Source organism: Equus caballus, chromosome 3, assembly GCF_041296265.1.
Source record: "Equus caballus isolate H_3958 breed thoroughbred chromosome 3, TB-T2T, whole genome shotgun sequence".
Taxonomy (NCBI): domain Eukaryota; kingdom Metazoa; phylum Chordata; class Mammalia; order Perissodactyla; family Equidae; genus Equus; species Equus caballus.
This window is the reverse complement of record NC_091686.1, coordinates 125,289,521-125,303,075: the sequence shown is the minus strand read 5'-3', so window position 1 is coordinate 125,303,075 and position 13,555 is coordinate 125,289,521. Positions and strand designations below refer to the sequence as shown.

At 47.4% G+C, this 13,555-nt stretch overlaps 1 protein-coding gene across 10 annotated transcripts in view; it reads left to right on the top strand.

The window, feature by feature from the left end:
• The window catches only part of PCGF3 (polycomb group ring finger 3), a 67,261-nt gene that overhangs the window by 34,739 nt on the left and 18,967 nt on the right, over positions 1 to 13,555 (top strand). For all 10 annotated transcript variants that reach the window (XM_070264090.1, XM_023638571.2, XM_023638575.2 and 7 more), the window contains 3 exons: positions 778 to 833; positions 11,259 to 11,369; positions 12,536 to 12,624. In XM_070264090.1, coding sequence (XP_070120191.1) covers positions 778 to 833; positions 11,259 to 11,369; positions 12,536 to 12,624 — 256 coding nt within the window. The remainder of the gene's footprint in view (positions 1 to 777; positions 834 to 11,258; positions 11,370 to 12,535; positions 12,625 to 13,555) is intronic.

Genomic DNA, 13,555 nt, shown 5'->3' with positions numbered 1-13,555 from the left:
TGCGAAGAAGTGGCCTCTGTTTCAAAGGGCTGCCACCCGCAAGCCTGGGGGTGGCTGGACATCAGGAGACATGCATTCACTGTTCTGTTCTGCCCGCTCACACCCTCCCTAAGGATAGCTCCCCACACCCTCCACTCTGAGCCCCTGGGTCCTTGGCCAGGTGGGTGGGGCCTGGCATGGTCGCTTGTGGGACCCAGATGTCGAGTTCTGTAAGAGTGGTTCAGCCCAGCGGCCTCTCCTGGGGGTCAAACAAGCTTTACAAAAAGCCAGCAGAAGTACAGTGGGAACTGCTGAGGGTGTCCTGTGCGCTGAAGGTCAGCCGTGTTTTATAATGCTTCTGTGTGCATTTGCGTTATCTGTATGTCCAGGTAAATGTGAGTGTTATGACGTGAAGTGCATTTCTTAGTGTGGATCATGGTCAGGGAAGTCTGAGGTCTGGCGCACCTCGGGCACACTCATCACTGGAAACTTTCAAAGCCTAGCATCATTGGAACTTGAAAGTCCAGCAAGGAGAGGTTGCGGGTCTCCAAGAGGGTGTCGTCTGTGTCATCATCATTTGAAATATTCACAAGCAGCTAGAACCTAAGTTAAACGATGCATTAATTTAGATTATATGTAACTTTTGATAGCACATTTTTTTTAGTGCAAACTAGGAGCAAAATGCAATGAGAACTCCAAATTAGTGATTGTGGAGTTTGACGTTGTTAAATGGAAATGTGTGAGCGTTATAGAATTGACATTTCCAGCTAACCCCACCTGTTCTGTTCTTTTTGCCAGGCATGACAGAACCATGCAGGATATTGTTTACAAGTTGGTTCCAGGCCTCCAAGAAGGTAAGTATCAGATATCTGCTTGGATCCCTAAGTCTGCCACGCGGCCTCAGCGCGTCTCTCGGGTGGCCCCGATGAGAGGTCTCTTTGGCAGCAGCCCCATCTTGCTGTCCCTGCTTGAACACACTGGCATCTCATTTGTGGTCCCTCCCGTGTCCTCCACTCATCTGCTCCTTCCTTCAGGAGGCACTGGCGCCTGTGTTGTGCATGCCAGCCCTTGTTTGGATGGTGGGGGCACAGCAGGGGCAAGGGCGGCCTCCCCCTCATGCTCACACAGAGGGGAAGCCACTAACCAGTGTGTCTATGAAGTGTACCTGTATTTAGGTCAGATCTCATTGAGAATTAAAAAGGAGTATTATGTGCTGCAAATATCCTGAAAGTGGAAACAGCCACTCTTTTTAAAACTTCCCCAGTTCTGAACACTGAGACTGTCACAGCCGTCCTTTGTGGGGGTGGTGATAAGGGGAGGAGAGAGGGACAGAGGGACATCGGTCTCAGAGTTCCATTCGGTGTCAGGGTGGACTGGCGTGGCAGTGCATGCCACGTAGGCACACTTTCTTTCAAAGATAAGATACGTTAAGAGTTCATTTGGGCTGCATCTCATTGTTATGTTTCCGAAGGGGGTTATATAATTTAAAATACAGCTCACTGCTTTAGATAAGTAGATATTATATCTAGCCTTTAATACATATCTGAAGGAATAATATTGTTATCTTCTCTCACTGTTCACAGAATTTATTCATACAAGAAGAATTTAAAATTTCCTGAGTAAATGTAAATAGAATCAATCATCTTTTGATATCTTGAAAGTTTTTTGGTCTTGGGAAAAGACAATGTATCAAAATAAAATACTGATACCTTAAAAAAATTACTGTAGAATATTTAAACTGCGTAAGTTGGCAGAATCGAGTAGAGAGCCCATGTGTTTATTCCCAGCTCCAGCAGGTGTCAGCTCGTGGTGAATCCTCCTTTGTCTGCGCCCCCAACCAGATACCTGTTATTTCATCTGTAAATGTTGCCATTTGTATCCCCAGAGATAGGGATTCTTCTTAAAAGACACGACCAAACACCTTTATAAATCTAAGAAAATAGTGGTATCTCCCTAGCATCAAATATCCAGTCAGCGCCGAGAGGTTGAGCCATCCCGTGAACGCCGCATCTTTGGGGTTTTGTTGGTTTAGTTGTTTTCAGTTAGGACCACATCAGGTCTGCCCTCGGGCTGGCTGCTCTGTGCCCTCTTGGCCCCTCGGGTCTGCAAGTCTGGACTTGGGAGGACTTCCCGTTCCTGCCAGACATGGGTCGGGAGGCCTGATTGGGTTCTGGTCGGTGTTTCCAGCAAGCCCACTTCTAGGTGGTTCTTCCACCTGCACAGATGCTGTCACCCCGTCTCTTGTGTCGTCCCAGCAGTCATACACCCCCAGAGCTTAAATCCATAACTACAGACAGCAGAGCTGCTGCCCCGTTCTCTCGGTCCTGCTCCTTTGTTGGAGGGAGTACCTCCACAGACACACTTCATTGCTTGGTCTCCCTGAGGTCCAGTTTGTACAAAAAGCAGAACAAATGCTTGAGTGTTTCCTTTCTGTTTACAAAATAACAAGTTTGGTTTACTAGCCGCGCCAGCCTCAGTCACTTAGGTGGGTTTAAACATTTACATGATCTCAGTTTATTGCAGTTACTGTCCTTTCTGAAGCTCAAGTCCTCCCATCTGTGGCCAGCGGGCACTTGTCACACGGGCTCTTGGGTCCCTCTGACATAACCCAGGCAGTCAGGGTGGCCTTGCTTTCCAGTTCAGGCAGGGTCTAGGCTCGTCTTGTCAACCCTGCCTCTGTGCAGCCACTTCCCCACAGAGCCCAGGTGTCCCTCGGTGCACAGTGGTGTCTCAAGGCCAGCAGTCGGCGTGCAGGTGCTCGGGACAATCTTTAATGGAGCTTTGCTTAGGAAGAAGCTGGGGCCAGCGTAAAGAGCCTCCTGACTTCCTGGACAAGTCATTTGTTCCTGTGCAGCAGGAGCACACATGCTGTTGGTTCACCTTGATAACTGTCCAGCGTGGTGGCCGTCAGCTCTACCATAACATGAAGAAATGGGGAGTTCTCCAAGTGCACACTGACCTGAAGGCGGCCAAGCGCTGCCTGCAGGCCAGTGTCTTTTCTGCAGAGACAAACACTTCATTTCTGTATTTCTCAGACTTTCAGTCGTTTGTTGCTCTTTAAAAGGTTATTGTAACTTTGAAATCTTTAACAGCATGACTGTGGTTTTTTGCTTTTTGTTTTTGGTGAGGAAGATTGGCCCTGACTAACATCTCTTTCCAATCTTCTTTTTGCTTGAGGAAGATTGTTGCTGAGCTAACATCTGTGCCCATCTTCCTCTATTTTATATGTAGGTTTCTGCCACAGCATGGCTTGATGAGCAGTATGTAGGTCTGCGCCAGGGGTCTGAACCCATGAACCCTGGGCCACTGAAGCAGAGCACGTGGACTTACCAACTATGCCACTGTGCCACCCCCTCATGACTGTGTTCGTGATGCAGGCTGTCCGCAGTTTCCTTGGTTTTCCTTGTTGTGCCAACATTGTAATGCTGATTGCTCAGCATGGGGGCCTCTTCCTGGTTCTCCAAATAACCCAGAGCACGTCCACCATGTTGTGCGATCGTGAGACAGCAGCGAGCTGGGGGTGCAGGCGTGTCTCCTGGAGGATGACCATAACCCCTCCTTCCTGATCCCACTCTGCTCTCAAGGACCCTGGAAAATAAAAATGAGCGTCTCTCTGAATCCAGCAGGCTACTGGCTGACTCTGCTTTTCTCTTCCCTTGTAGATGAGACCTTTTTGGTGAAAAATTAGTTTTTCAGTTGTTTGTTGTTTCCTTTTGTTTTTATAGTTTTAAAAAAGCTATCTGCCCAGAGACATCTTTATCAATAAAATGTATCAAATTATCTCTTTTTTAATATTACACCACCACCTCCCTTTTTTCCCTTCACACTTTCGCTGCTTGCCTCTCTCACCAGCGTGACGTGGAGGTGCTCTGCTCTCGCCCTGGTCACGGCTGCATAGGCTCCGTTCTGCTCGTTTCCTGGCCCTCTCCTGACGGATACTTAAGGTGCTTCTTTTCTTTGCTTTAACAAAAGGCAGGAGTGTGCAGTGGATATCCTTCTGCGTGCTTCTGTGGATGTGGATGAATACATCTCTTGTCTTTTTTCTGGAAGTAGAATCACTTGGCCAAGGTGTCTGCATTTTTCTTTCTTTCTCTTGCCTCTTCGCATTGGCTAGAGCAGGAGCTGACAACGACAGGCCACAGACCAGCTCTGGCCCACTGCCTATCTTTATGTGGCTCATGAGCCAAGAATTTTTTTACATTTTTAAGTAGTTGAAAAAATTCAAAGAAAAAATAGTACTTTGTGACATGTGAAAATTATATGAATTGAAATTTTGTCATCCATAATTAGTTTTGTTAGAATGAGCCATGCTCATTCATTGACGTACTGTTTGTTTTCACACGACAATGGCAGAATTGAGCATTTGCAACAGACCACATGGGTACTCTCGTTGCTTCACACTGCTGTTCAGCACGCCACAAATGTCGGTGACAGCTATAGCTTGACAGCATTTCGAGAGCTGTGCATATTACTATTTCAAGGCTTTTTTAAATTACCATTACACACCCATCCTGTCAAAACAAGGAAAATAGAGAAGTGTGGGCTTCAGATGTTGCACTTTTAAGCCACAGAGAAGTATGGATAGCTCTCTTATTGAATGGTCATTGTTAGCCGGCAAAGCATCGTGTTTATCTTGCAGTGACACCACTGCTGTGCTAAAATAAAAGGATATAGTATGTGTTGGCATTACCAGACCGAACACACAATATTCCCAACTTAAAGGGAAGCAGCATTTAGAAAGAATTGAAAATTTGTAATTGACGGGGCTGGCCCCGTGGCCTAGTGGTTAAGTTTGCGCGCTCTGCTGCAGGCGGCCCAGTGTTTTGTCGGTTTGAATCCTGGGCGTGGACATGGCATTGCTCATCAGACCACGCTGAGGCAGCGTCCCACATGCCACAACCAGAAGGACCCACAACTAAGAATATGCAACTATGTACTGGGGGACTTTGGGGAGAAAAAGGAAAAAATAAAATCTTTAAAAAAAAAAAGAAAATTTGTAATTGAATATTTCATCACAGTAGAATTTCTTCACAAAAGTAAAAAACGAATATAAGCCTGCAATAAAGTAAGTTTCTGATTGGCTTATTTGTTTGCCAAACTAGGACAATCCTTTACTATTGATGAGTCTGATTGCAGCAACTAAAGAAATACGTTCAGAGAAAATGAGCTTGTCTGAGACCATTAGCCTCAGTGAGGACAGTTGCTTGGGGGCTGAGTCTGTTAGAAGCAACATCAATAGTCAGTTGAACAACAAGGCAGATGATCTGAGTGGTTTCCCTTGGCTCTTGAGGTCTCCGATGCTGCTCAGTTGTGTCCTCGGTGAGTTTGAAGCGACTGCCGACGTAGCCTCTGTGGGCTGTCTACATGGAGCAGCTACAGGCGAAAGTATTTTCAAAGGAGTTGAAATACAACCTGAAGTGGAATCTGCTAAGGCGTGTTACAACCAACAGTGGTAAAAATTTGTGTGGATCAGGAAAAGGCTTAGTTGGACAAATTAACCAAGCTTGTGAAAATGTAAGGTGTTTATAAAGCTCGTTGTATTGTTCATCAGCAGGTGCTTTGCAGAAAACACTTGAATTTTCATATGTTATTGAGTCAGTAGTGCCAATGGTAGCCTTCTCCACCTGTGTGGATGTACCGTCATCAGCTGTACGAGCTTCGTCAGGACAGAAGACTGCTGAATACCCTGACTCGCCCTGCCACACAGCATGGTTGTTTTTCGATGCCTTCACGATGGTCGTTTTTTTGTGCTTTTTTTTTTCTGAGCTAAGGGCAGATTGAAGTTTTTCTGAATGGAAAGAAGCACCTTTCAGGGCTGGCCCTGTGACCTAGTGGTTAAGTTTGGTGTGCTCTGCTTCAGTGGCCCAGGTTCATCAGCAGCCATGCTGTGGTGGCGACCCACATACAAAATAGAGAAAGACCGGCACCAATGTGAGCTCAGGGCGAATCTTCCTCGGCAAAAAAAAAGCACTTTTAACTACTACATCAAACAATGAATGGTTTTGGAAATTAGCTTTTGCTAAAGACCTGATAATGTTTCTTAATTAATTCAGCCTAATATCATAAGGTAAAACAATACTTATTGCACAACTTATACTGTAATAAAGTCATTTCAACAAGAGCTGGTATTGCTGGAGTTACAAGTACTGTCAGACTGCCTTACAGACACCCCGTGCTGTCTGAGTTAAAAGGTGAGGCGAGGCCCCCAGCCCCACACAGACTCAGCTGACTGACTTTCTGAGCTCTGGCTACAAGCCCAACAGGGTTTGGACCTCCATGCAAGTTCAGAGGCAGTTTCCATGCTTCCAGCTCATTCACCTGTGCAGCCAAGGGGCTTCCGTCTCCCCCTCAGTGGGAAGTGACCGATGTGGCCTGGAACACAGGATCAAAGACAAATACCAAGAGAAGGACTGAGTGGAATTCCACGAGTGCCTTCTGAGTGACGTTCGTGGTCAATGAAACCCTGTGCTCGTGCACTGAGGCCGATATCACCGTGTGAGGGGCGTTTCAAAGATGAAATTCATGCAGTCAGTTTTGGTGATAAGGAACACCAACCTTTAACCCCATTTTAACAAATGTTATCCCCCCAAAAGGAGTCCATCCTTCTCATTAGTATCCTGTATTACAAAAAATCGTGCTCAATTATTATTACTATGTTTTGAATTTCATGGCTTCCTGTTTCTGGCTCCTTATGTAAGGAGCTTGCAAGTTGCCACTGTGCCTTAACAACAGGTAAGAGCCGAACAGACTGAAAATTCAACAACTCTTCTTAGACTGAAGAGGGTGGACTCAGGGCAAACCACTACCCCCGAGACCGGAGAGACTGGCAGCGGATACAGGGAGTCCTGGCTTCCCAGAGCAGAGGCTTGGGCAGGAACCTCCACGGGAACCAGAGCCGGGGCAGGAAAACCTGACCTGCAGTAGAGGAACTGCTGGGGGCTCTGTGTGGACAACTGAGAGTTAAAACCTGCAGGGGGACTCAGTCTTGGGGTTCCCCACAGTATTGTGAGATTTACCTCCAGGAGCATGGCTAGGTTCTCACAGAAAATATCAGAGAAAAAGCCCCTCCTGCTTCTTGCATGGGAGGGGAGAGGAGCCGTTCTGAACTAGTCCAGAGCACGCTGTTCTGAACAAAGCCTGTCCTCCGAGGAAACTGCTTAACCAGAACCTAACCTGCTGGCTATTCTCAGAGCCTGACTGCCTTGGAAGGAAAGACCCAACTCCCGTCGGCTCTAGACATCCTGTCCCACCTCAGGAGCAAGAGCTGAGAAGCACTGAGGCAGTGCACTGTCAGAGGTACAGGCTGTGCAGTCCACGTGGGAACGATGGGCACTAATCCAGGGCCACGGGATGCGTTCTCACCCCCACACCTCACTAGATTAATAAAGGCCTATTTACAGCAGTTCCTTTTACCTGGCTGCCAAGAAAACATCATAAGGCACACAAAAGTGAGGAAATGCAGTTTGAAGAGACAGAGCAAGCGTCAGAACCAGGCATGGCAGGGGCGCTGGAATCGTCAGACCAGGAACTTAAGACACTTGTGATTACTATGCTAAGGGCTCTGATGGAAGAAGCAGACGGCATGCCAGAGCACAGGAGCAATGTGAGCAGAGAGTGGAAATCCTAAGAATGAACCGAAAAGAAATGCTAGAGATGAAAAACTGCAACAGAAATGAAGAGTGCCTCCGATGGACTCGTCAGACTGGAGACGGCTGAGCAAAGGACCTCTGAGCTTGAGGACATCTCGAGAGAAACCCCACAACTAAAAAGCCAGGAGAACAGACTGGAAAGAACCAGAACAGAGTACCCAAGGACTGTGGATGACCACAGAAGGTTGTGGAACAGGACAAAGAGAAGAAATATTTGAAACCATAATGACTGAATTTCCCCAAATTAATGTCAGTCACCAAACCACAGAGCCAGGAAGCTCCGAGAACACCAAGCAGGATAAATGCCCAAAAAAGCTACACCCAGGCGTAGCACTCTCAAACCACACAAAATCAAAGATAAAAACTCCTGAAAGAAGCCAGAGGGAAAAACACCTTACCCACCGAGGAGCAAAGCTAAGAATTGCATGCGACTTCTCAGAAACCGTGCAGGCAAGAGAGAGTGCAGTGAGATACGTAAAGTGTTGAGAGAAGGACCAGCATCCTGGAATTCTGTACCCTGCAAAATTCTCTCCAGAAGTGAAGGAGAAATGAAGACTTTCTCAGACAAAATTTGTAGCCAGTAGACCTGCCTTCAAGAAATGTTAAAAGTTCTTCAGAGAGAAGGAAAATGATACAGATGGGAAACCTGGATCGACATAAAAAATGGAAGAGCGTCAGCGAAGGAATAGGAGAAGGTCAATTTAAAACTTTTATTTTTCTTCTTAATATTACAGATAACAGTGTTCAAAGTAATAATGGCAACAGTGCATCTGATATGCATGCTTATGTACATATTACATGCACAGACATACACATACGCTTATGTGTAAGTGAAATGAAAGCCATGATGCAAGGGACAGGAGGGAAGAATTAGAATTGATATTACAGATAACTGTGTTCAAAGTAATAATGGCAACAGTGCATCCCATAGGTGTGCTTATGGGCATTTTATGTACATGTATTTCAATTTCATCAATTAGAAAATTAGTTTTATCTCTTGTTACGTAAATGCCTATGTAGTATCTCAGTTTTGCCCTTTAGCTTACAAATCCTGATTCCCTGTTTCATGACAGAAAATGTTGGGACCCCTGGGCTAGAGCTCTCAGTGTGATGTTGGATCCCAGTGGTGCGAGTGGACATCCTGTCTGGTTCCCGACCCTGGGGGGAAGCGACCGGTCTCCCACCGCTGCGTGTGAGGCTGGCTGAGGGCTCCTGTGCGTGCCTCCATTAGCAGGAGGTGCTCAGCGCGTCAGGAGTGGATGCTGGATTCTGTCAAATGCTGCTTCTGCATCCGTGGCGATGATCGTGTGGTCTCTCTTTTCAGTTTGTCAGGACAGTGGATGACGTGGATGGATTCAGTGCCCAGCGCACTGTTACTTTTTATAAGCCTTTTCTCCCTCCCCTGAATTCCCATAACATCTTAGTCAAACCACTATTGTAACATTTAATTTTTACAAAAAATGAGATCACATTTTTTCTATAATGCTATGTAATCTGTCTTTATCAAAGCAGTATATTGTAGTGCTTGCTCCATTCGATAGATATGATCCATATCATCTTCTTTAATGGCTGCAAAGGATTCCACTGAATAAATGGCTCACACTGCTCTCCCAGGTAGCCAATAAGATTTATCTTGCCTGTTGACTCTGTCAGTAGTGGATGGTAGTGGCATCTCAAGTGGAGTGTTGAGAAGGATTCTGAGGCTCTGTTGGCCTCATCTGGAAGTGTCTGCTGGGGCAGGTTGAAGATGGCACGTGGTCAGCCGGGAGGTCAGCTCTGCTGATTGGCCCAGGCCCTGTTGGACATTTGGCTTTTAAATTGTTTCTGATAGTTCAGTGTTCTCCATAAGGCTGCATCAACATCTGGATTCATATCTCCTTAGGGACTTGCCTGTTTATTTCCTTAGGATAGATTACTAGCAGAACTTTTGGGTCAGCAGTTAAGTTTTTAAATGTTTTTCATATGTATGGCCAAATTACCTTTCTGAAAAGGTACCCCAATTATCATTTCTACACCTGACGTTGAGCATTGTTATTTTCAATGCTTTTTCATTCTGATAGGTGAAAATTAAAGAAATGAGAATTAAAACAAGGTGTTTGAAGCTGCACCATTTCCCCGTTGGATGAGAAGTCCTTCTTTTGCGTGGATCTGTGAGCTGTTAGGTTAAACATCACCACCCTTTCTGGAGAACCATAGGAACGGCCTCGCACTGCCAGTCAGTGCGTTTCAGGCCTGGGCTCCTGAGCTGGCTTTTATGTGATTATGTAAGGTATTATTTCAAGGTGATCCCAAATTTTCCAGGCTAATCTTTGGTTCCAGTCTCTGATGTCACCCGGGGCCAGCCCGCAGCTCTTCAGCACTGAAAGGCGGCCCTCGTTTCCATCTGAGGCCGTTGCCACATGCGTTGGTTCGTTCCTGCACAGTCGGGCCTCTCACAGTGTCTGTGTAGGTCCTGGAAGGGACGGGGTGTTCCTGCTCTCTCCGAGCTCATGGAGACAGGGCGCGTCCCTGGGTAAGCTGCTCAGGGATCCATCCTGTTCACACAGTGGTTGTGGGTCATTGGTTTCGGCAGCTTAGGTCTAGATTTCCTGTGCTGCCTGCTGTGTGGCCCTGAGCTGACTGGTTGCTTCCTCATCTGGAGGTGAGCCCTTGAGTCACATGGGTGGGACTTCTTCTGAAAGGCAGTAGGTAGCTGCCTTGTCACGGAATCGGCCGTTGCCCGGAACTTGCAGGGGTCCAGCCTCGTCCTGTCCTCTCACCACCTGGGCCCAGCGCCCACTCGGTGGCTGGTGTGCTGACCACCCAGGTTAGGGATCCAACAGACGTGAGCCCTGAGAAGGAGACCAGGCACAGCTCAGAGGGGAACCTTCCCCTGTGGTGGGCATCTCCGTTTCCTCCCCAGGATTTGGGCGAGTTGTGACAGCCAGCCACGGACACCAGGGGGCACTTGTACCCACCACCAGGCACGCTGGGCGGCTGTCCACAGCTGTGAGGAGCCCCCCACAGGTGTGAGGACGAGGTGAGCTCCGGGACGCAGGCTGCCTCAGTTGTCGTCCTTCCCTTAGGCGAGTGAGAGCTCCTTCGGGATCCCCTGGCGGCATCTCCTGGCAGGGGGTGTCCACTGTGGCTGTGACAGGACGTTAGGAGAGCCAGGAGCACCTGGGTCAGGAAGCTCAGCTGTGGTGGGAGGTGTCCTGAGTCTTCGGGGTAGCTGCCCTGGCATCAGCGGGTGACGTTGGATGCGCCACAATGAGTCTCCCTGAAGGTTCGCCTGATGCCACGTGATAGCTCAGTTTCAGACGCGTGGGCGGGGGCGTTGGTCAGGTCCAGGGAGGTGTCCTTCCCTCCTGCTGGACGGCCTCCCCCCGTCTGCACAGCCTATGCCGGCCCTGCTGGGCGCAGTGAGACCGGAGAACCGCGCAGCTCCCACACCAGGGCGCTTCCCCCTGCGCGGAGCTGGCGGTGCTCCAGGACTCCAGGAGTTACAGTCCGATGGCCCCTTCCATTCACAGCAGCCTTCAGCACTTTTTAACCCGGTCCGTTGATTTCTTCACATGATATTTGTGAGTAGAGTTTTAATATAATTCATTGCCTACCTGAGATTAAAGATTGTATGTTAATTTTTAATAGCGGAAATGAGAAAACAGAGGGAATTCTACCACAAATTAGGCATGGAAGTGCCTGGAGACATCAAGGGGGAGACATGCTCTGCAAAACAGCACTTAGATTCCCATCGCAACGGTGAGTAAGCGTGTGTGTGGTTATTGAGAAATTCAGGGGATTTTACTTTTCAGGCCTTTTCCTGAAGAGCTCCCTGGTCTTCTCACCCGCCGCCCCGCCAACGCAGTTTATGTCAAGAATAACAAAATTTTGTCATGGGAGTTGGGGGGTGGTTAGAACGTGAGGATTCTGTCACCGCTGGTGCTGATGGGAACATGGGATGGCACTGAGAAATGGGGTCACGGACAGGGGTCACACAATGGGGGTTGAAGCAACGTGGTGTGCGAGGGGGGTCCCAGAAAGTACCTGGAGGTGGGGTGTGGAGGGATGACAGGAAATGTGAAAGGTGGGCTTCCTAAGACTCTTCACTTCAGTTTTGGTTGTTTTATTGTAGAATGGCAAAATAATTTGTCTTTGCTGTAAAATTAATGATATTTTAAAATCTGTGCATATTGTAACAAATTACTCAAATCTTTGATGCCATGGTATTCTTCTACTGGAACACACAATTCCTAGGAAATTTTAGGCACCCTGTGCATTTCTGACAGTCTGAGGATCAGACGAGCTCTGGCTGTCGCTGGGAAGGGCAGAGCACTGCAGACTCCGCTGGCGCCACGGCCCTGGGGAGGCAGGCCTGGAGGTGATTGGGAACACGTTTGGGAATCCAGGAGTCTTGTCCCAGCCATTTTCCCTAGGTGACACCACGGCCCCGGGGAGGCAGGCCCGGAGGTGGCTGGGAACACATTTTGGGAATCCAGGAGTCCTGTCCCAGCCATTTTCCCTAAGGTGGAGTCTTAATTTTAGAAGTGGTGTTGGGACAGTGGCAGTTGTAGGAATCACGCATTGCTGAGTGGGGTCGGTGAGGCATCAGCCTTGAGTGATGCTGGGGGAGCTGCTCTGTGCCCCGATCACGTGTAGCCGGCCCACGTGCAGCCGGCCTCAGCCTCCTGGGGCTCCCTCACTTTGAGGATCATGCATTCCAACCGACACTCTGTAGACGAGCTCTCCTCTGACTCACATGCTCTTTATGGTGAAAACTCTCTTATTACACTCAATTTTTATAGCATTTTACATGTAATATATATATTTCTTTTCTATACAGTATATATAGTATACTGTAGAGTTAAATAAATAATGGTTTAACATTTTGGATTTCATAATACGTTATTGTCTGTTTTTGCAAAAAGGTGAAACCAAAGCAGATGACAGTTCAAACAAAGAAACTACAGAAGAGAAGCAGGAAGAGGACAATGACTATCACAGAAGTGATGAGCAGGTAGACGATATTTCATTCTGTGAAGTTTAGAAAATTGTTTGCCTCCGTGCTTGCGTGCTGCAGTATGTTTCCTAAAACCGTAACTAAAGCAAATGCACTGGAAACCTCCCCGTGTGATGTTTTCTCCTTTAAAAAAGTAAAAGACCGAGAGAGTAGAGACCTTAAAATGTCAACACACTTTCTCCTGTTTCCTCCCAGCTCCTTACTTTATTTTTTTTCTCCTTTTTTTAATTGCTAAAGTAATATGTACTGACTATAAAATATTTTAAATGTAAGAAAATGAGAGCTCCCCCTGCACACACCTAGGTGGCTCAGCTGCCCCCGGTGTCACTGCCTGGTTTGGTGCAGGCACTTTCTGTGCACAGGCCCATGTTGTGTAGAAGAGAGTGGAGTCCAGTTGTGTGTTAAAAGAACAGTGAAAACCTCACATCGAGGAATCTATTCCTACGTCGTTTACTCCATTATCAGATTGAAAGAGAAAGACCAAACACTCAAGATGTTGTAAAAGAATTTGTAAAATCCCACATCAATGTCTACAAACTTTTTACTATACTATCTTAGCTTATCGTCATACTTTGTAATGAAACGGTCATTGTCTCGTGACACCAGAAACAAGAGATGCCATAGTCAGCTGGGACTCAGCGTCACCTCGGAGGTCCTGGCCCATGCAGTGGGAGATGGAGGAAACAAGATGCGTGTGGGACAGGAATGCACTGTTCTCAGATCGCACCGCCGTCTGGCATAAGCCTAAGACAACCCACTGGAAGGCTGTTAGGACTTCCTGTGCTTGTTAAGGTGATAGGAGCAATATATAGTAGTCAGTAGGTAAGGGGGAGACCTTATTCACGTAACATAAAAACCTTAACATAGCCTAACAAGAAAGGTCTGAGGCCTCGGTGAAGACACAAAAACCTTATGGCAGAACGTAAGA